Raw genomic sequence first — 23,222 nt, 5'->3', positions numbered from 1 at the left:
CCTCTGTTTTGTGTGGGGCCATTAAAACCCAGACACCTGTTTCCTGCTGACAGGCTACACTCACTATGCTCTTTAGAAGGTTCTTCTTCACAATGAGTGCTGTCAGTTTTTGATTAAGTAGCCTCCAGTTGGCATTTTAGGAGAGGTAAAAATACTATGGCTTTATGCAGCTACATTATTTAAAGAAGCAAGTGCTGTTCCATGTGCCCCAGCTACAAATGGCCAGTACTTTTGAGATGAAGTCAGGAGACACTGTGAGAAGTGACAGTATTAGAAGTGACTCTCTGTGAAATATCCTTCATTTCCTTCCTTCACAGCACTTATCTGAATCCTGAAAACAGTCCAACATCTTGCAATCTCTGTGATTTTCAGCCTGTCCTTCTCCCACGCTGTGTGAGGACAAGCTGTGCCGCCTGCAGGCACCGGCACGGCGATGGATGCCAGCAGAGCTCCATAAAGCTTTGTACTGTATACCAACCCACCCCACCACATCCAGAAGAGTGGTACCAAGCAAGGAGGATGCTGCAGGCATCCCTTGTCCAACTGGGGACATCAGAAAGTCTGAACAGAGCAGAGCCTGGAAAGTACCTGGCTGTCCTTGTACACTGTGGCTTCATTTTGCTTCCTCAGGTTTAGGAGGGCCTGGCTATAAGATCATGGTTCATGGACCTTTCAGACTGCACAGAGCTGGTGGCACAGCAGCAACTTCAAGTGAATGTTGCTGGTTATGAATATATCGAGCTTTTGGTTTGTTCCCTGTAGGTTTGAAAGTTGTGCTTTTTTGCTACTGTTAAAGATGCTGTCTTTCTGCGTGGTGTGGTAACATGGAAACTACACTGTGAATTGGTCTCTCTGTGGTAATACTGAAATATTTTGTTCTCTTCCATCAAGCAAACTGCTCAAAGCAATAGTCTTGTTTATTACATTCCTGAAAAATCTAAAAATTTTATCAGGCTAGTCCTTTATGTTAATCTACTGAGAACAACTAGTATGCATTTGCTAAAACAATGTTTTTTAGCTTGTGAGGGCAGAGAAGAGCCTGAAGGTTTTGTGAAACGCCTCCCTGTTTGTCAGGGCCCACCTTGACCTGACACTGAGCTCTGCAGCCACAAGTTTGTAACCTTTGGTCCTGGACATGCCCTGGCAACTTCCTTAGTTTTGCCATAGGGTTTTCTAGCTTGAGTAACATATTTCTTGTCCAGATGGAGTGCCAGATGGAAGGTGATGTGGAACTGTGAGCTGTTCCTGTGGTGACTCTTGTTGGCCATCCTGAGGATTCCCCTTCCTTTGTGGTGGATGGAGAAGCTTTCATCCAGAGAAAGAGTTGGGGGATGAAGGGCTGCAGCTGTGGTGCTCCCTTCGCTGCTATTCACCGTACAAATCCCTTTTACCAGCTCCCTCAAGCTCCCTTTCCTTCTTTCACTCTCACCTTTTTCCTCTCCCTCAGAGGATTCACTGAGTCTTATGCCAGCAAAGTCTGGTTTGAATCCATCTTTTAGCCAGTAAAGAAGCTAATGAAAATGTACCCATGAAAAAGCACTCTGGATCCCTGCTGTTGGTCTGTAATGACTCTCACTGGAGTAGCTCAAGATACTGATCATGGCAATTCCCTATGGCTGCTGTGATTATTGCCACTGTACAGATGGGAAGGTAGGAGGCAGAGGGGGTGCTCCAAGCACAAACTCAGCTCTGCCTCCCCTCATGCCACTGCCAGTGGTAGAGGACAAGGCTGCCATGAGCACAGTCAGGGCTGTGAGGGCAGGACATGGCTGGCTGGGGTGGGATACACAGCTGCTCCCAGCCCTTGGCAACTTGCACAGGAGAGCGAGCAGGATACTTCTTTATCTAAATAAGATGACAGAGCTGAATAAATGGAGAGCAGGTACTGAGTTAAGGAGGCCGGGGTGCTCCTAGAGTGAAAGATTTTTTCCAGGGTGAGGAGAGGAGGCAGGCGATGGGAGTGAGAGCTGTGAGGAGGTGAAGAGGATCCTCCACTCTGGCTGGGAAAGGATTTGTGAGAGAGAGAAGAAATGACTCTCAAGAGTGATGACTGGGGAGAAGTAAGCATTAGATGTGCTTGGGTTTGGGGGATTATGGCAAGGACTTGACTTCCTTTTCTGTGGAGAGGAGCCTGGCTTTGGGGTGGGGAGCAGGGGGTCCACTGATCCTGTCATCCTCCATCACCATGACCTGATCACACTGAGCAGTCAAGAGCCCCATCAAGCTCTCAACAAGCTTGAAAGAAAGTGAAGAAAATAATATTTAGATTTTATTTTTCTCTGATTCTTTTTGTTCTTGTTGCTTTGCTTGAGATCCTTTCTCAGAAACTGATTCATAAAAATGGTAGTTAAATTTTAACTGAACAGTTACTCTGCATTATGGCTTGCAAAATTACTTCAGCAGACTAATTTTGGAGTGGGATGTTTTGTCCTTTGACATGATGCTACCGTTTGAGCGAGTCTGTGTAATTGCCTCAGTCCTCTCATCTCATTACAGTGAAAGAGGTTGTGCCCCATTAATTCCAGCAGGTTGCAGTGCCCAGACATGTGCCAAGCACGGAGTCTCCCAGAACATTACTGGCTGACAGAGGCATCACTCACCCTTTTCAGATATCAAAGTTTTTTGTCCTCTGCCCTCTGGGTAAAGTAGGATTGTGGGAAGTATCTATTCTAAAAAAATAGAAAGGCATGCCCAAGGGAACACCTTTCTTAAGGGTGGAAAGCAACTTTTAATTAAAGAGGGGGAGAACAAGAAGTTGCAATCTCCTCCTTTAATGCATCAACACATGGACTATGTACAATATGGGTAACAAAACTCTTGCAGGGACACCTTCAAGGCTGACCGATTCCAAATGAAATCCACCTTAAAATTACTGAAGCAGTTTTTCCCTCATGACATGGCAGCTTCTTTCCTGAGTAGCACAGGGAAAACACAAGCTCTGCTGGGGGAGGATGATGGAGCTGGAGTAAATCAGTGCATGTCAGCTACCACAGCTCCATGTGCAGAGGTGCCTGGGTACATGCAAACTTGTTTCTAACTGATGTGTAAATCAAGTAAATCTATGGGTCATAAAAAATGACAATTTCTACCCAAACAAAAGGTGCAAAAGGTGCAAGATGGGCTCTAGCACAAATACTTTGGATAACATTGCTGGAAAAGAGAACTTGTAAAACTTTAAGTCCTTGGTGACATCCACCTTGGAAACAATTCAACAGCCAGTCCTGGTTTTTTCCAATACCAGCTTATGTTATGTTCTCAGAGATACGTAGGCCCTGGGAGCCTGGACGTGCTCCTGTTCTGGGAACTCCAGCATCAAAGAAGTGACTTTTGCCTTTTTCTTTCCACTCCAGGTAGTTCATAGCATTTAGTGCCTTAAATCCCACACACCAGGCTTCTACCTCCAGCAGCTTTCCTGCTTGCCAGTGCTACTACATTTTGCTCCTTCCAACCTGGGACCTTGAGGTGAGAGCAGATTCTCCTCACAGGCAGACTCTTCAGCATCTTGGGAAGGAAACTTTTCAGCTGCACTTAGCATTTCTGATCTCAGCACTGGCTGCTGCCCAGCCTGCTCAAATGGTTTGCACCATTGCCAATGGGAAAGCTTTTATATAAGGGAACATAAATAATTTTCAAAAGTGCTTTAACTGTCGTAAAGTGTCTTAATGGGTAGCATTTAATCTAAACAGAAAATCCCAAATGCCTATGTCAATTATATGGGTTGTTCTTCTTAAATATCAGAAGTTAGAATGTTCTTTTTTTTTATTTGCATTTTATTACTTTATGCCAGTATGAGGGAACATTTTCTGATAAATTTAGGTCATGTTTGTAATTCCTCTACTTTCAGGGTTTTATATGAGATTCAGAACTCCCCTTCCACCCAAAGAGTTGAGGCTGCTGGCAGCAATGCCTAATGCTTGCCCAAGCCTGAGAAGCTGCCTGAGGTCCAGGAAATCTAAAGCTGACGTACTTCAGTTCCTTTAAAGGCATTTAAACAGGTGGTAGGTGTGCCTGGAGATCTGTAGCTTATCTGCTTCTGCATTTCTAGGGTCCTGTCCACTAAGGTGAGTATTTGAAGTTTGAAGTAGGCAGTGGGTGACCATCAGCTGTCATTTAGGCAAGGACAGGGGCTGGTGGAGCTGAGCCTCAGGCAGGGAACATAAGAGGACAGAGACAAGGTTACAGATCAAAAAGCGTTTTCACTAAAGCAATCTTGCTAATACAAGCAGATTATAATACTGACTGAAAATGAAACCTTTTTGCTTTAGGGAGATGAAAAGCAGTTCCCAGGTTGTTATGTGAATAAGATCAGATCAACAACTTGATTTTTGTGGAAATTCACCGTTTGCACAGTCAGATAGCTGGGGAGACGTATCTTCAAAAGTAGGACCATAGACTCACTCTCCTTCATCTCCCTTTCCAGTTATGGTATCTGCAGGGTAGATAAAAGTAATCATCAGAGACCATGGTTATCACAGGCATTTGTCACAGGGTTGTCAGTGAGCAGCTCAGCTGGGGTCAGAGATGTGGGCTGCCCATCAGCCTGGGGGAACAACCACTTCCATCTCTGTTTCACTACTGAAATTTTGACAGACCTTTGGGCAGAGCCCTGCTTCCATTCCAGAAGACAGTCTATTAATTATACTGCAGTGTGTTTAATTGCTGCTGCTCTGAAAAGGTCCAGCATCTCCTGTTGGGAGATCTATGGCAGTGGCAGCGCTGAGCCATGGAAGCAGTGCCCCAAAGGACATCTGTCAGAGGGAGTCAGGTTAGAAGAAAGTAGGGTGAAAATGCACCTGTGATTTTATGCTAAGTTTAGGCCACTAACTTGTCTAAGAAAGGAGAATTGATAAGAGTGAAATTCCTGTTCAGCTGAATGAGGCACTAAGGAAAACTGATCTTTTTCATTTTTTAAATAAGTCTGGTTTTGTTACATTGTTTAGATGTTGCCCAGTTATCATTAGTCCTCTACAGTAGCAAACTTAATATTAGATTGCTTTTATGAACTACATAGATATTATTCATTTGCTTCAAGCCCACACACTCCTTGTGGCTTCCAAACTTGTGCTGGGGCTGAAGCCCAAGGGGTCACCCCTGCCATAAACTTGGTCACATAGAAAACCAGGTGCTGGAGCAGCCCCACCACCATCACTGCCATAGGCATCCACCATGGGCCCGTGGCAGTCTGGCCACCATGAGTCTGAGTTTGTCAACAGGGCCCAGTTCCATGGCAACACCAGACACCAGCCCACACACTACCTTGCATTTCTAAGCACTTCCCAAGCCTAATGCAAGCAGTTTTCAACTCTGTGGGAGGTTAGAAAATGCTCCAATTTCTGCTTTCCCCTCAAGGAAGGAAAACCAGATTACACAGAAAGCATATGGCAGAGCAGAGGACTGAAGCCAGCTCTTTCCAGAGCTCTTGATGGATGCTGTCAGTAACACTTCAAGGATGAAGAGACTCTTGCTAATAGCAATTGCCCAGCAAAAAGTGGTAAGTAAAAGGAAACATGAGAGAACTGCTTCCCCACTCCACTCCCAGCCTCCAGTGAGCCTCTGCTCAAGGATTTCCTGGTATCTCTGTGTTTAATTCCCCCTGGCAGCTCTTTTCCATTTGAATTTCCTTGCTTTTCAGGGAAATGTGAAAGTCTGGCATCCACAAATTTCTGTGGCAATGAGATTTACAGCTTAATTACACCCTGTGTAAAGTGCGTGCCTCCTTTTGACGCAGAAACTCCTACCCACAGCTGTATTTTCTGGGCACTGCTGAGACATCATTCCCGCCGGCAGCGCGTGCACGGAGCCGTTCCAGAGGGGTCCGGCTCCCACAGCAAAGCTTTGTGCCACCGCGGCAGCTTTGCTCTCTTCTGGCTCATGCAGCATGTGCAAAAGCTGCTTTGTGGGACAGCTGCAGGTTCAGCTTGGGCTTCTGTCAGCACAGCGGGGTCAGGTCACTTTCCATCTCTGAGCACCGTGAACTTTCACGCGTCAGAGTCCTGTTGCAGATGAGACAGTTGTGATTTACATGCAGAACAAACCTATGTTAAATTAAAAAAACCCAAACCAAATGACTTCTCATTTTCATAACAATGTGCACTTCTCCTCCAACTGTATATCCCACTGGCTTTAGAAAGTGATACATTTTTATATAATCACACAGTGAAAACCAAAATGCCTCTGAGCTAAATGTTGCTGAATTACAGTGTCTATAAAAAACCCAGACTGAGAAAGAAATCACAGGTTGCAGATGGACTTCCTCCAGGTAGTACTGAAGTCTCTCTGGTCTGGCTCAGTGGTAATTTCCAACAGTGATTCATTAGGGCAATGCATTTTTAAGAATTTTGTTGGGATTTGCAGGAGTGCTGAATTTGAAGAGCTGTATCCTCACAATATCAGAGACTGTGAAGAAGATCAGATTCTCAATGTTTAGCTACTACAGCTGCTCCCTTGCCTGAAAGATCCATGCATAAGGTATTATAATTTCATGATGATGTTCTCCTGCTGAAAAAATGCAGAAAAACGAGGCAGACAAAACAGTTTGGACAAGGAGACATGTTAAAATGGCAGCTTTAATTCACAGCCAGGTCCTGGGTGGCAGCAGATGAGCTGAGGTGTGACAGTAGGTAACTGCAAGCAGCATATGCAAATACAGGGATGTTTTGTGGGCTGTGACTGAGTGATGCAAAGGAAAGCCCTTTCTTCCTCCTCTCAAAGGTCGGCAGCACAGCTGCTGGAGCCTCTGTAGGCTGTAAGCTAAGCAGAATCTATTTTTGGTAGCCAGACCATATGGCTTTTGCTGTAGCCAAAAAAAGTCTATAGCAGCCTTATGTAAAGCCCAGAACAGAAGCAGCGTACCCAGAGTCAAATATAAAATCAGCTTCAGAAAATACTGTCTTGGATGTCTATTTTTCCCTACATCCATATTTTTAGCTTGATACAGATTAATACAACTGAAGTTTATTGGGCTTTTTGAAACATCTCTTTTCTCGTTTTTGCACCACAAGGTTTAAGGATTAAACCCAGAGCAATCCACTATATATAATTTTTTAAAAATCCTCAGATTGATGTCTTCATTTTGTCAACGTACTTGAATTTACACAGAAATTCTGTTATTGAAATTTAATTCTACACATACATAGGACTGGCTCCCATTAATCCTTTTTCTTTGAAAAAAATTACTTTTTTTTAAACTGGTAATTTCTCGACATTCTTACTGTCATTGTGGGCAAGAAAGGGAATTAACTATAAATGTAATAGTCACCTGGCAGTCAAAGTCAAAAAGAAAAGCAATGATTAGCCTAACAAGCGTAACAGGACTATTTTCCTGAAAATTTATGTTGGGTTTCTTTTATAAAAAGAGAATGCCAAGAACCACCAATTACTTGTTGTCTCGATCTACTCTGCTTTTTATTTCTCCACATCTTTCCTCATCACTTGGCGATTCAGGTGCATTAAATTCTATTCAACAGGTTGCCAATTATGAAAATGACATATATTAAAATCCTGAACTGGGTGACTAATATTAATTTGAGACTCTATTTATTACCTCTTTATGACAACATGATATTGTTCTGCAGGCCTGTTTGTGGTACTCAGATGAGGATAAATGTTCTGTGGATGGCAATAGATATGAATTAGCGGGTGCTGTTCTGCTTGCCAGCTGTGGCAGATATGTTGTGCTGCATTCAGCTCAGAGAGGAAAACAATTACCACAAAGGAAAATATGGAAAGCACACGAGGATGTGCAGCACCTTTTAAACAATGATCCTGAAAGCCTTTCAAAGGTTGTGCAGCAACGCTCTTGGAAACTTGAAGTCCTTTGAAGAATGCACACATACCCTGACACAAGACCCAAGAGTTTTGCTTCTGTGTGATTCTTAGAGAGTTTTCTTGGTCCAAACTTCTCCACCCGGTGCAGCTGCAGCTGTTTCAGTTCCTTCCAGTCCAAAATAGCATCTGAAAATAACTGAGAAACAGAAGAGAAAGCAGACAAAATTAATTTAAAAAATTATACATATGCACACATGCATGTATTTGAGAGAGACCCCTACCTGATGGTACTAAAGCAGAACTGCTAGGGGTCACCAAGAGACATCTTGGTGAAGGGCAAGTAAAATCACCAAATCACAGAATGGGTCAGGCTGGAAGGGGCCACAGTGGTCATCTGGTGCAACCTCCCTACTCTAGCAGGGTCATCCCAGAGCACAGGATTGTGTCCAGGCAGTTCTCCCTCCAGTGAGGGAGACTCAACAACTTCTCTGGACAGTGTGTTGCAGTACATTTAGTTACTCACACAGGAAAATTCTTCCTCATGTCAGAAAAATTTGCAGGACAGGGTAGGAAGTTTGCTAACTAAAGCAAAAGTCTGTTTCCTGCTATTCCAAAGATACTTTCAATTAGGTAGGATTAAAATATTAGCCAGAAATGACCAGTAAGTGTACTACAGTGAGATGCTGAGAATATGCCTGGATGGCTTTTTCTATTTGGAAGAATTGCTTGGGACAGATATGATCAGTAGTCCTTCTGCTGTGGAAAACCATTTATTGTTCACCGTGTTTTACAGAGGATCTAAAAAGGGATAGAACATAGAGAACTACTTTAGCTCATGGGACAGCAACTCTGCAAGAAGCAGATCCTTTAATTAATCTCTAATGACTAAGTAAAAGAGGTCCTGAAATCATAGCTCTGGAGAGTAGGCATTACTTCTTCCTTCTCTGCTTATAGCAAGAACCTGCAGTGCAGAAGGATTGGGCCTGAACGGATGGACTTCTGCCCATGTGAAGATAAGCATACCCAGGAAGGAGCCTTGGCTGCTCCCGCATGCTGGGGCACGCCTGCTGTGCAAACCAGCCTCCTCCCAGGCACTCCCAGCTCAGACTCAGCTTCTCTGGGATAACCATACTTACATAGGATACTGGCAGGGACACAGTCTGCTGCAGGGTTGGAAGACATGGGGAGACAGGAAACGTACCCAGCTGCTGTGCTCACACAAGCACAGGGTTGGTGATTAGGAATGAATCCCATACTAGCTTCCACAGTTAAGGTAAAGTGGGAAAAGACTGAAAAACCCCACATCCAAGCACACCAGGATAGGTATCAGCAAACACCAACCATGACCTTCACCATGATGACTAACCAGCTACAACACTGAGTCTTTCACAAAGAAATGCAAGCATAACTCTTTCCTCAACAACTTGCCAAGATCAATGCCAGGCTCAATATCCTTAATTTTAACCTGTGAATAGGCATTCAGTTGGAATGAGTTTGTGATGAGGTAGAGTCCTCTCCTTTTCCTCTTAGATGCTAAGAGGAAATTGCTGTACAATCCCTAGTAGCGCTTTCTTTTCCTATTGGTAGGGTAATTTGCTTTTACAGCCCATACGAAATAAATACTCTGATATTCATTTATCAAAACCCAAGATATTGGACTGGAAAGCCAAGCAGGAGAATTACACACACAATGGGCAAATGCAGGCTCTAGAGTGTGTTTGCTTTACCTCTCGGGGATTTGTTTCAACTTGCACGTGGAGAACCAACTAAAATCTTCAGAAAAAGCCAAAGTCTGATAAACTTGCATTTGGAAAAAAAAAAGAAAAAAAGTGAGATCCTATTACAGTTTAACCACACTGGGTAACTTACAAATTGAGCAGAGGTAACACACAATGGTGTTAAATGCTTACAAACCCAGATCTTTCTGTAGTCCTCTTACTGCCCTGCATTTATGTCTAAAACCTTAATCTCATTTTAACATAGAAGCAGCGAGACGGATTTGTTAGGATTAGTGTATGTGAGAAAAAGAGAAGTTAAGGTGTTTACTGGCTGAGGAGGAAGAGAGCTGTTCTGAAACATAGTTTCTAAGGGATGCATTTTTTTCCTAAATTGTTATTAGTGGCAGCTGGACTGAAAAACAAAGCTGAAGTGGTTTCCTTTCTAATTCAAAGCAATCCTAGATTTCAGCTGAAGCCTTAAAAATTCACACACAGAAAAAGGATTAATTTTCGTCTTTTAACAGAAATGCATTCACTAGTAAGAAAGCAAATGGTGTCCAAAAAGCAACATTTGTTGATATGAGAAACTACGCCAGTTTCTTAAGTGCAAGCTACAATATGTGGTGACAGCTTAAGCAATGCAGGGTGCAAGATTAGTCATTGCCCTGCTATTCACAGCAGCTTGTTTCTTCACTGGTAATCTGCAGAAAAGCAAAACAGATTTCCAAACACCAAACTTCAGGTTTTTTAGTTTCAGGGAAAGCATTGAGAAATCAGTATGTGGAAGTGTCCCGTGTTTAACTGCAGCCTGGAACTGAACCCTGCAAGGATAACTGCATAATGAACAAAACAAAGTTCAAAGAAGAACAAAAGTATTGAACAGTTCCTTCACTGGTAGCCTCAGAATTTAGCTTGTAACTGGTTTTTAAGCATTTCAGGATTCATAAATATACGACAGACAATGAATTCTGTGCAGGTTCCTGTAAACTTATGATCAGATAGTAGTCTGGCTGCACTGTACAATGTTTTAGGTAAAAGCAGAAGTTTTGGGATTAAACTGCCAGAATATTTACTGTAAGCTTATACAATTAACCAGCAAGATTGTCTTAAGTAACAGGCTTTACTTTATTTATTTATCTGCTCTTACAACACCTAGACTTCAGGCTTCTCAGGCAGAACTGCAGAATATGCTGGCTCACTTTGGTGGCAGAATGGATGCCAATTTTATTTTTTCATTCTGAGAGGAAAGGTGAAAAGCCTAAACACCTTTGCATTGATTTATTCCCACTGTCTACCCTTATGATCCATTTATATAAAAGTGATCCAGTACTTTGATGACATGGAGATACTAAGCCAAACTTCTGCAGCATGCAGTCAGGAGCAGGCCAAGCAGTCTGGACTTGGAACAAAAGATTTTATAAAAAAAATGTAGATAATTTTGCTTTTAAATTCACCATGTCTTTTAGAATATTTTGTTTGTTGTAACATAAAACATCCATGTAAATCACAAGTATGACATTTTAAAGCTGAAGTGACAATTAAGCATGTTCTTTTAAGTACCAGTGGCATTTTATCTGGATTTTAACACTCCAGTGCAAAGGTGTTACCAGTAGTCAAACCTGAAAACAGAAAGCATGTATTTTGGCAAGGCATTTTATTATGATGTTAAATCTTTTTTGTTAGCAGTCAGTCATTGAAAACAATCTGTACACATCTAATTTAGTCAACAAAAATAGCTGTACAACTTTAAGTGATATGCCCCGTTTATGTAACTTGTTAAGCTCTGAAGTGATGCTCTTCATTGTTTGAATCCTCACATAAACAATTACCAGTCTTAACATATATTAAAGTAAGATTATGTTCTTCTCGCAAAAGTACAAAAAATAACACTTTAAATATACAGTGGCTCCTAAGCTTAATCAGAATTCTGTCAGGATGAGGGTTTTGCACTTCAAGAGACAGTGCTTTCAACATCAAGAGCTCTTCAAAGTGCTTGGCAGAGTGTGTGAACACTATCCCCACGTACTAGATGATGAAATAAGGCACAGAGGTCAACTGCCTTGCCCACAGTCACACAGAGAGTGAGTGGCAGAACTAACAGAGCAGAATCTGTGGGGTTTCAGTTCTCCAGTGTAACCATCACATCTCATTGCCACTATTCAAGTGCAATGGCTTAAATGTTTCTGAGGAGCAAGATGTAAATGTTTCTGAGGAGCACGCAGTAAACAGGAGGGAAGATTCAGGGCTAGTTAAAGGCTGCAAACAGTTTCAACCCAAACCAAATGAATTTGGTAGTCAGTAACTCATAATGCACTTCAGGGAATAATTACATAGAGAATTATACATTAACCTGCAGAGAGAAAGCTCATTAAACATAAGAAATATGGTGTTAGCTTTGCAAAAAGTACTGGTTGTCTTAAGCTTGACAGTAGCTCAGGTATGACATTTAGTTTGTCAGAGGAGTGGTACTTTGTGATCCGCAGATGTCCTAAACATTGTTCTCCTACCAGCCAGGTGAACTTCTCTGGAGAGTCACTCAGAAATGCAAATAAGGGCTAAATATCTCCTCAGGAGGCAGAGATGTGTATGAGGCACAAAACCCCACATTAATTGCTTGTGAGATACTTGTGAGGACTAAGGATGGTAAAGAAATATCAATCTAGGAAAAAAAAAGTAGTCTTAAATAAATATGGTTAAGGAAATTGAGTTACTCATCCAAAATCACCAAGAAACGCATCTTTGGGTAGTTTATGTTGCAAAAAAACCATGTGTGACATGTGTAATCCCTGCTGGGATGAGAAGCATTCTCTGGCCTAGCCCTCTGCTGACAAACAAGCATTTCAGAAAGCCTGTCCCTGGATAGGATGCTCATGAGATGATTCATTTACTGACAGAGGCTGCTGACGGGATTCAGAAACAAGTACACTTTGATTCTGTTCTTCACTGACTTGATGGGAAGGAACCGTATCGTGGCTAGAGTGAGACTGCTGACTTGATTCCTGAGCCAGCTGCACGTGCTGAGCTGGATGTGAAGATCCTGCCAAGTGGATTTGTTCATTTTGTCCTTGATGAGCATGGAGATGTTCTAGCGCTTCCTTAGAAAGAGTGATGACATGCATTTGTTCAGGTTGGGCAGCCTCTATTTGGTTTGCAATCACATTGATACTTTGAATTTGTTCTGCTTGCTCCTGCTGAGCTGAAAGCAACAAGTTTTGCAGCTGCTGAGGTGGCTGAGCCAGGAGCGCCAGGTTCGCAGCCTGGTCTGTGGTCATGCTGGGGGCATTTTCTGCAGTCACAATACTGATGCCTTGATTGTGGCTGGGCATGAAGTTGATGTTGTGTACTGCATCCGTAACCAGCAGCTGAATTTCCTGCCCTCCCGAGGTGGCAAGTTGGTACTGCTGCAGCTGGAGAATGTTTCTCACTTCTTCCGGATGAGTGTTGGTGCTCGGGGCGGCGCTGCCTTCCTGCAACTGCTTTTCCTTGCTGTGAATTTTCAAATGAGACTTCAGGTTGTCCAGACGAGCAAACTGCAAACTACATTCTGGGCAGGCAAAAGGCTTTTTGCCTGTGTGTAAGATACAATGTCTTCTCTTAGCACTCGAATCAGAGAAGGATTTTCCACATATATCACAAGAATATGGCTTTTCTCCTCTGCAAAAGGAAAGAACTTGATCTCATTAAAATACTCACTTTGACAATGCTACTTTCTGAAACTTATTCTGTAATAAAATACTTAAATGATTACATTGTTTTTCTAAATTGTAAGTACTTAAAGGGTAGTGTTAAAAACATCCTCTATCTGATCTCCTGATTATATCTACTTGACTTCACAAACTGTTATATACTCCAGAGCTACAGAGATAACTTCCTTTCTCTCATAAAAACAGAGGTACAAGCTCCATGCTGCTAGACCTTGACAAGAATGCAACAGCTTTGCACAATTCTAAGCACTGACGATTTTAAGAACACTTATTAACAGTGTGGGCTTAAAAACAAAAAGAAGTGTCCAAATTCTAACCTGCTGCCTGTGTCAAAAGGACAAGAAATTTTACTGGAAATGTTTTCTTAGACAACAGTTCTCCAGTGATTTAAAATCTAACATGTCTTTATGCAATACACTGCACTGACAGGGGTAAAGGACAACTAATGCTGTTAAAGAGACAGGATAGCTCACAGGGCAACAAGGCAATGCTCCAATAACCTTGATACACCATGGCTACTGTTCTGCTCTCAAACAAAACCTACAGTAAAGTTTTCACAAAAATAATATAGCAGTAAGTACACTGTCAGTGAGCAGACACAAAACACCAAAGAAGACTCTTACAATATCTTGGCACATGAGTATTTAGGACTTCAGTACTTTCCACTACCATTTTTTCCTTACATAGATTAAGCAAAAATGTTACATTTGTAACAATCATTCAAAATGCAAAGTCCTGACCGTTCTATAGTTAAACAAGCACTACTTCTAGTTATAAGACTAGAAGTTACATTTTAAAAGAATGTAATGAAAATAAGACATACTTTACCTGTGAATTCTAATGTGAGTCTGAAGTGAACTTTTAGCTGTAAATGATTTGCCACAAATCTCACAAGTGAAGGGCTTCTCACCTATCAAAAAGAAATGTGACTTCCCTTTTGAAATAGCACTTTTCATCAATTCATTAAAAACATTTTGTATTTTACCATACACAGTAGGAAGTGTGCACTGATGGCTCCTCATGCTTCTGCCATGGTTCAGCAGATATCCAAATCTGAGTGAACTCAGTAGTCAAAATGAGGGTATAACATTTTAAATGTACACCTCTAGCATTTCTCCCCTTTGAAGATGAAGAATTAGGTAATCCAAGCCCCCAAAGCAACAAAAAGCTGTACCTATGGCACAGATGTGGGTGTTCCGCATGGAACAGAAACACTTTGAAAAAGGCTGTCCCTGAACCCTGGCATTAATGCCACATTCACATGCAGCACCATCCAGGTGAGTAAGCCCAAACTTCCAAAGCTGGAAAATGAATCCATTATCTTAACTCTATAAGGCACCATCACACTAGGCCTATGATATTCTAACACCAGTTAGAAAAAAATTAAATTATCGTGAGTTAAACAAAATGTGAGTTTGTTTGGGGATTTGTTTATTTGTTGGGGGTTTTTTTAGTGCATTTGGAATTCTGATGTATAATTGAGTAGAAGCAGAGAGGCCAAATTAAATTCTAAGAAGGTTCACAAGAAACAGATACTACCCAACCACAGCAAATCCTAATTCACACTGTAACAAATCCTTGTAGCACTGAGGTTCTTTAAGACACCAGACACGAGAATCCAGATCACCACTATGGTAATTCACACCATCAAAGCACACCAAACCCAGGGATTGGGCAGCAGCCAGTTTCCAAGGAAGCTTCCCATTTAGCATAGAACTGCAATGCTTACCAGCATTCATGTGGCTTTGGAGGGCATGGATAAAGGATGAGAGAACAAGAAACATTTGTCAGAAGGGACCTCTGGTCACCCAGTCCCAGATTGCTACTGAAAACAGGAGTAACTTCCCAAGTAGACAGTATTACTATGACACAGTGTTACCAAACTGCTGCCAAAGGAGAACAGTTGTATCTATGTTAATACTTGTCCCCCAAATGCCTTGGAGTTTTACGTTGCTTTTGGGATGGGACAGATGAATTATTATTTCTACATAATTAATACTAGTATCTTGCCTGTCTCTTCTAGTAGCGAAATATATTGCAAGCCAGTTTCTGCTAAAAATCAGGCTAGCTCATATATTTCTGCAACTTACCTAGCTAGTAAGCTTCCTCTTCTCATTTCCCACCCCAAACTCATTTCCCACTACATTTAGCGAGCTGTATCCGCTTCAGATACAAAACTCTTGCATGTGTCAACACTTGAGTTCTCAATACAAAATTATGTAAGTATGACATGCTAGCACTATTCTGGATAACCAAAAGCTCCCAGAAGCACAAGTTTTGACCTCAGCATATCCCAGAAAATTTAAATCTTTTTCACTTAGAAAAGAGAAGGAAATGAATGAGATAAAGTATGCTTGAGAATGAGTTATGTATTACAGCTGCAAGCAACACACTTCAGAATAATTTGATTTTGTGAGGAAACAATTGCTACTGTTTCTAGTTACTTTAAAAGACAAAATTATTCACATATCACCTTATGAACTTACTCTTCAAAGGGAAGTATTTTATGAAGTTTATGCCTTGTTATTATGAGAAGATAGATCAACATTTTTATCTCTGTTATCCAGTGATTCATTACCAGCCTGCCCTCTAAATCTCTCAAAACATCCTCTGACGCACTTGCATTAAATAATCCCTCCCAGCCCATCTCCTCTCAACATCTGGTTTATCATGGCACAGTAAAAGCTAAATGGAAATAATTTTTTTCCTGGTCACAGCACTTTTCATAAACACCCATCCCTCACAGACAGAGGTGTCCAACTCATTTAGGATACACACTTTCTGTTGCTTGTCAGCTCACTACAAGCCCGATATATGCTGGATAGAACTCTCCCAACAAACTGAATTCTCAGTCCAGGATTCTATCACTGGAAAGCTAACTGGCATTTTCTGCATCAGGTTTTAAAAAACTGGGGAAAAAACCCTTTTTCCTGTAATAGGCACTGCTTCTGTGCTGCTGTAACACAAGCTTTTTTGTGCTCCTGCATTCTTGATATCAAATCTCTTCATTAGCAACACAGGCATCATTATGTACAAGTAGAGCAGAAGCTCATGCCACAGAGACAAGTGTAATTTGCTTAACATCTTTTTGTCCATGTAACTTCAGGAAAAAAACAACCACAAACCCCACAAAACCCAAGGTACAACATTACCTGTATGTGTTCTTAGATGTTTCTTTAGCTGAGCTGCATCCATGAATTTGCGACGACACTGGTTACATTCCGGCAGTGAACGGCCTTGTCGCAATAACAAAAAAAGTGTCAGTGCATAAGTGATCCCCTGTATCTCTTCAGTGATCTGTGTTAAAGCACTTTCCTGTAAAATAACCACTTTGCTATAATATAGAGATAAAACAAAAGGTGATTCACTGCCTCCTCCCTATCTTAATTGTCACACTCCTATTTCTCAATTTAGCATTACCACAGGAAAAGAGGGGACTGACACCTGCTCCTGCCCAAAACCACTTTCACTTGAAGCTTTGTAAATCCTGATTTTCTCCACCACTTCCTCTGCATGTAGCTCCATCCCATTCCAGAAGTGAGAAGAACACTTCCTAAAGCTTATATGCCTTTACTAGTCCAAAGTAGTGGGCAACTATAATGCAATTTGCACACCAGGCAGCAGATACAATTGTTTATACAATTTGCAGCTTCTATATAGCATGGACAGCAGGGCTAAAATAATCAAGTTGTATGTCAAATACAGTGTAACTAATTTTTAATCATCATAAGAGCCCTTCTCAACTAAACACTTTCCTACACATTGCATTTACTATACACCATTATGTCTTTTCCACCCTATTTACTGTTACATCTAACCAACACAGGACACATCAAGGTAGCAGAGACTAAATACATCACTGAGGAAGAACTTTCAGCCTGAGTCAATCTTAAGGAGAACAAATCAGCATGGACTGTAAGCCAGGTCTTCAACCCAAACTTGCTATACCTGTGTGTAGTCGATAGTGGCTCTTGAGCTGTCTCTTTTGGCTGAAGTATTTCCCACACTGATCGCAGGTGAAAGCCTTCTGCCCTATAGAGAAAATCACTTATTAAAATGTAAGCCACATCCAAAGCAAGTGTAAGGAAATAAAAAAAATACAAAAGTCAGCTGTGAGGAGCCAATTCAGTTTTGATTTGCCTCAACAATGGTTGTCAGAGGCACATGGGAGAGGGGTTGCACATGTCCCATATCCAGGAGGCACCTGGGAAAGGATGGAGAAAAGCCTTGCCTCTGGGGAGACTTTTCCTGGCAACCAGTTCATGTCTGGCATGGGACAGGCAGTCAGGAGGGGAACACCAAAGACACTGTACCCCAGAGACACTCTCCAGTCAGATGGCAAAAGGTCTCTGCCAATGGACTGCACTGGGACATTGGACTGGGCCAATGGTCTCCTGTCAGCAGGTGGACTTCGGGGGGAGCCAGGGCTGTGTCACAAGCCCCAGGGCTTTTTGAACTTGCTTTTTGATTTGGGCTTTTGGCTTGGGGCTTTTTTGAGACTGTGCTTTTGCGGCTTGGTGATTGGAGGGGCTTTTTGCAACTTGGTTTTGAGTCAGGGTTTTTTGAGTCTTATGCTTTTTGCTCTGGCCCCAGTCTGCCTTTTGGCTCTCCTGCCCTCAGTGGCTCTTGCTTGCCCTTGCATCTATCCTGCCTCCTGGGGTCCCTGACCAATGCCCTGCCTGCTTTGTCCCAGTGTCTCTGCGTCCAACCCTGCTCACCTTCAAGCCAACCCACTGCTGTGATCCTCACCACAACCATGTACAGGGTTCTGGTCCAGGGCTCTGGACCTCCTGCCCGAGCACCCCTCACCTTGTGTCTGGCTTCATGTCACCACAGGAGCCGTGCCCAGGCAGGCTGCGTGCACATCCCCCACCTCGATGGCACACCCCAACCTCTGGTAGTAAAGCCCTCTTTTTCTCTCTGTCTCCCCTCTCTTTCATCCCATCCCTTTCCCATTTTTCTTCCTCTTGCTCTGTCTTTTCTAGCTCTCTTTAGTAGATAACCTCTTTTGAAAGATATGAAAAGATAACTTCTTTTCATTTTGTTTTTTCTTTACCAATAAAAGGTTCTCAGATACAAAGTTTGTCCTGTTTGACATTATTTTGTTCCTAACTATCCATTTTTAAAAAACTCCTCGCAGTTTCCCTTAGTGGAATGTAACACCTGCACACACAGGATGAATCAGAAGTACCTTTTCTCAGAAAGGCAAATTCTTGCAGCAGAGAGCTACATTTGCCTTGAAGTGTTTACCTGAATGTAGGCTCATGTGCTCCAGAAGAGAATGCTTTGTTGTCAGAGCCTTATTGCAAATAGTGCACGTGTATGGCCGTTCCCCAGTGTGCATCCGCTCATGGACTTGAAGAGAATGCTTCTGGGAAAAGCCTTTGCCACACTCACTGCATTTAAAAGGGCGCTCCCCTGAAAGCAAAAGATGACATTTTTAGGCATAGATGCATAATTTCTCACTAGACATTCTAAGCTGATAGTGAGATGCACTGCAATGTTGTATCTACTGACAAAATTAGTCTCAATTTGTGGTAAAGATGCAAGCTTCACATAGGAATAAAATAATCTTTTAGCTATTGCCATATAACTAAGTGCTTAAACTATGAAATGATTAATTACACTGAAATCTAGCTGAGACATAAAGGTTCTGAGATCTGCTGACAAGAATAAAACAGCAAACACAGAACATACTGTAATTTGGACCAGCACGCTATTTTGGATATTCTTGCTGTAGTCAACAACCAACAGTTCAAGAGTCACTTGCATTTGGCACATTCCTTAACCTAACCCAAAAGCAGCAGTCTGTGAAGGCCTACCTGTATGGCTTCGTTGGTGAATAGCCAAGAAGTGATTGTACTTAAATACTTTGCCACAGTCTTTACAGCGAGCTTCAGAACCCACACGCTTTCTTTTTCCATCAGTTCTCTTTGCCAGTCCTTTCTCATCGTCATCCCCAAGAACTTTATAATCTTTCAGTTTGATTGATCTCATTATCCTACGTTTGCTGTAACGGCTCTGAGTGCTCTGTATTCCTTCAGATTTGGGATCGTAGTTTTCATCTTTCTCAGCTGAAAGATCAACAGCAGCCTCTGAGCCACAAGCAGGTTCTGTTTCTTCTCCATCTTTCCTCACTGAAGCCTGTTCACTGGCAACTGTTTCTTCTACTTCAGTATCTTTTTTCATATAATTTTGCTCATTTTGCATGGAGTTGTTCTCTCTCAGCTGCCCATCTTTAACAGAATTTGCTACTGATTCTTCTTCTTCTTCTTGGACAATCTTGATTTTCCTTGGTCGCCCCCGTTTTCGCTTTGGTGGATCATCATTTCTCCTGTCACTTGCAACAACAGAGACTACACTTTCAGCTGGAGCTGGAAATGCACTACCTGGGCTGCGGCTTTCCAGGTAGTCTGTACAGGCCCATACCAAGTCAGTCACTTTCAGCAGCTGTGCAGTAGCCAGGATTTGTTCTGTGCTTTTCTCACTGGCACAGAGGCAACCAGTGTAAATAAATTCTAGCAGAACTCCAAAGGTGTCTGCAACCATTCCCTCCAACATGTAAATTGACTGCCCTATTTCACCCTCATTTACAAACATCATTGAGAAGTATTCACTGCTGGCAGCCAGCAAAGCTTTATGGGCTCTGAATTGCACATTCTCAACTATCAGAGTAATGTCACAAAGAAAATCCTTTTTCCTTTGTTCCTCAAAATTAGCTAGAATGGTATCTTTGTGAGCTTTGGAGTGGATGATCAGTTTCTCAGAAGGATCAGTTGTTTTTGCCATTTTAATTAAGAATATTACAAGAGGTGCCTAGAAAAACAGAATAGCTTTAGTAAAGAATTATTTTAACAGCTGGCATTATGAGTCCCAAGTATCATTTGTTATATCCATATTTTAAAATCCTGTGAAACGGCTACAGATAGTTTTTCAGATCAGAATGACTGCCTATCATTTTTTTTATCTCTGGTGTACTGTGAACCCTGTATTATCTAAAAAAAAATTGCTACCCTAGCTTCTGAAACTAAAACAGTCAGACAGAAACAATTCCTTGGTCACAGCTCCTGAGTACTGCACTGGCTTTGCATGGCAAAGCTTTGATAGAGGGGCAGTTACAGGGGTGGCTTCTGCGAGAAGCTGTCAGAAGCTTCCCAAATGTCTTACAGAGCCAAAACCAGCTGGCTCCAAGATGGACCCACTGCTGGCCAAGGCTAAGCCCATCAGATGATGGTGGTATCACCTCTGGGATAAAAGATTTAATAGGGGGGAAAGAAACATGCACAACTGCAGCTGGAGAGAGGAGCAAGAATATGTGGGAACAGCAGCCCTGCAGACACCAAGGTCAGTGGAGAAGGAGGGGGAGGAGGTGCTCCTGGTGCCAGAGCAGAGATTCCCCCACAGCCTCTAGTGCAGACCATGGGGAGGCAGCTGTGCCCCTGCAGCCCATGGAGGTCCATGGTGGAGCACAAATCCACCTGCAGCCCCTGGAGGAGCCCACACCAGAGCAGGATGATGCCTGAAAGAGGCTGTGGGAAGCCTGTGCTGGAGCAGGCTCCTGGCAGAACCTCTCTCCATGGCCTCATGGAGAGAGGAGCCCACACTGAAATGGATTTGCTGGCAGGACTTGTGACCCCATGGAGAACCCAGGCTGAAGCAGACTGTTCCTGAAGGAGTGCACCTGTGGAGGACTCAGGCTAAAATAGTTCATGAAAGAAGGACTGTCTCCTGTGGGAGAGACCCCACACTGGAGCAGGTGAAGAGTGTGAGGAGTTAAAGGAGAATCAGAGATAATGCGCGATGAAGCGACTGCAGACCCCATTCTCCATCCCCCTGCACTGGTGGTGGGAGGAGGTAGAGAAAACTGGGACTAAAGCTGAGCCTGGAAAGAAAGGAGAGGTGGGGTGAGTGGTTTAAAGATTTGGGTTTATTTCTCATTATCTGACAGTGATCTCATTGACAATAAAGTAATTTCCTCAAGTCAAGTCTGTTTTGCCTGTGCTGGAAACTGAGTGATCTCTCTCTGCTCTCATCTGAACCCATGAGCTTCTATTATATCCTTTGTTCCCCATTCCCCTGAGGAGCGGAGTGATGGAGCAGCTCTGCTGGGCACTGGTGTCCAGCCAGCACCAACCCACCACACTGGAAAGAAAAAGGTCAACTTCAGTTTGATCAGTGCAGTTTACTCAGGGAGAAGCTAAGAAATCCTGTAATAAATGATGCCATGGTTTATTTGAGGCGTTAGGGCATGGGTTAGACTAGATGATCTTAAAGGTCTCTTCCAACCTAGTGATTTTGTGATAAAACTTCACTGGTATCAATATAGAAGGACTTCATGACCTCTTTTACCCTCAATCTATACTTCTGAAAATTTCTCTTTTTTAGCACTTTCACTTTTTTAACACTGCAACACTTTTAACTTTACTAAGCCTCAGCCTAAGAAGGTAGGCAATACAAACACAGAAACAGCAGTGTTTTGAAGTGTTCTGTCTAATATAGGGCTCATTAAGGTATCTATTAGTGATCAGTTTGACTTGCTAGGCTTCTTCAATAGTAAATTTGCAAAAATTAATAATAAAAAATCCATCAATTTCAAAAGAATCCACCAAACATTATGGAAGATATATGACCAAGATGTCCTATTTACAAAGCTCAGCTAAACCAAAGATAATATAAGTATCACATTAAACACATATAAATTTAGATATTCGGATTTAGTTAGTGCAACAGTTTCAATGACCTAAACAAATGCTCCATGAAACAGCAGACACTACCTACAGATGATACCTAAATGCTACTGAGATGGTGAAAAGGGGATTCTTTAGCCCTAATCAGCTACTAAATATTTCACGGCAGAGTCAAATTGTTTTATCTTGAGCTTTAATTTCCGAAGCACGTGAGCCTTATGTTTGTTGCTGGAGCAGCTTAAAGCACAGCTGCAGGTGTGACCCAACCTACTTTATCGTGCAATATAACAATTCCTGGATGGCTGCTGCCAACTCTACCTGCAGGCATCCCCTAACATCCACACGTGTTCCAGACAAGGTAGTGGGTGTTTTGTGAATCCTGATCGCATGAAAGACTTCGATATTTAACCAGGAGGTGACAGCATTAGTATTTTGACTGCAAAATCCAAACCACGCCACTTCTCTAAAACCCCCTCACCATCACAGAGTGAGGCTGTACTCCGGCAGAAGGCCCCACGCTGCCGGCAGTGCGTTCGGATACACACTCCGGTCCAGCCGTGGAAGGACTCAGGAGCTCCCGGGAGGTCACCCCGGGGGCAGCGCACGGCCCGGGGCTGGGCCTCGGCACGGCCAAGGGCACCGTGCGGGTCGCCGCCCCCCCCGCACCGTGTGAGCCCTTCGGGCCGCCCCTCAAGGGAAGGCCGCTGGTCCCTCGTGGGGCAGGAGCAGGGAGCGGGCGCTACCCCGCGGGCCCGGAGCACCCAGCCCGGCTGCCGCCCGCCCTGCCCGGCACTCACCGCTCGCCGCCGCCGCCGCCGCTGCACTTCCGGGCCGGGGCTGGCACCGCGCCTGCGCTGCCGCAACGAGCGCAACACAGGCGGGACTTGGGCACGGAATCGCAGAGCAGCCCGGGTCCCAAGGGGCTCGCTCGGATCCTCCGGTTCCAGCTCCCGGCCCTGCCCAGGACAGCCCCCAAAACCACACCGTGTACCAGAGAGCGTGGCTAAATGCTTCTCTCGAACTCTGTCAGGCTTGATGCTGTGACTCCTTCCATGGGGAGCCTGTTCCAGTGCCCAACCACCCTCTGGGTGAAAAACATTTTTCTAATATTTAAACTAATCCTCCCCTGGCACAACTTCAGGCCATTCCCTCGCGTCCTGTGACTGGGCACCACAGAGAAGAGATCAGTGTCTACCCCTCCTCTTCCACTCACAAGGGAGTTGAAGACTGCAATGAAGTGTCCCCTCAGTCTCCTCCAGGCTGAACAGACCAAGTGACCTCAGCTGCTCATCATATGGCTTCCCTTCAAGGGCCTTCACTATTGTCATAGCCTTGCTTTGGAAGCT

At 43.2% G+C, this 23,222-nt stretch overlaps 1 protein-coding gene across 2 annotated transcripts; it reads right to left on the bottom strand.

Annotated features, from left to right (window-relative positions):
• Positions 1–4,176: 4,176 nt before the first annotated feature.
• On the bottom strand, positions 4,177–22,743 carry ZBTB24 (zinc finger and BTB domain containing 24). Of its 2 annotated transcripts, XM_030236012.2 has the most exons (10): positions 22,674–22,743; positions 19,012–20,005; positions 18,440–18,607; positions 17,138–17,221; positions 16,342–16,425; positions 14,018–14,099; positions 9,495–13,139; positions 7,544–7,963; positions 5,739–5,993; positions 4,177–4,429 (listed from the first exon to the last, which is right to left on the bottom strand). In XM_030236012.2, exons 2-7 carry the CDS (start codon positions 19,976–19,978, stop codon positions 12,326–12,328), a joined length of 2,199 nt encoding a protein of 732 aa, XP_030091872.2. In that variant the 5' UTR covers positions 19,979–20,005; positions 22,674–22,743; the 3' UTR covers positions 4,177–4,429; positions 5,739–5,993; positions 7,544–7,963; positions 9,495–12,325. The 2 variants fall into 2 exon arrangements, with proteins under 2 accessions (XP_030091872.2, XP_030091874.2); XM_030236014.2 differs by lacking the exons at positions 4,177–4,429; positions 5,739–5,993; positions 7,544–7,963; positions 9,495–13,139; positions 14,018–14,099 and having other exon boundaries at positions 16,346–16,504.
• Positions 22,744–23,222: the final 479 nt, after the last annotated feature.

This window comes from Serinus canaria, chromosome 3, assembly GCF_022539315.1.
Source record: "Serinus canaria isolate serCan28SL12 chromosome 3, serCan2020, whole genome shotgun sequence".
Classification (NCBI taxonomy): domain Eukaryota; kingdom Metazoa; phylum Chordata; class Aves; order Passeriformes; family Fringillidae; genus Serinus; species Serinus canaria.
Note: the sequence above shows the minus strand (reverse complement) of the source record. Positions and strands in the feature narration are given on the sequence as shown.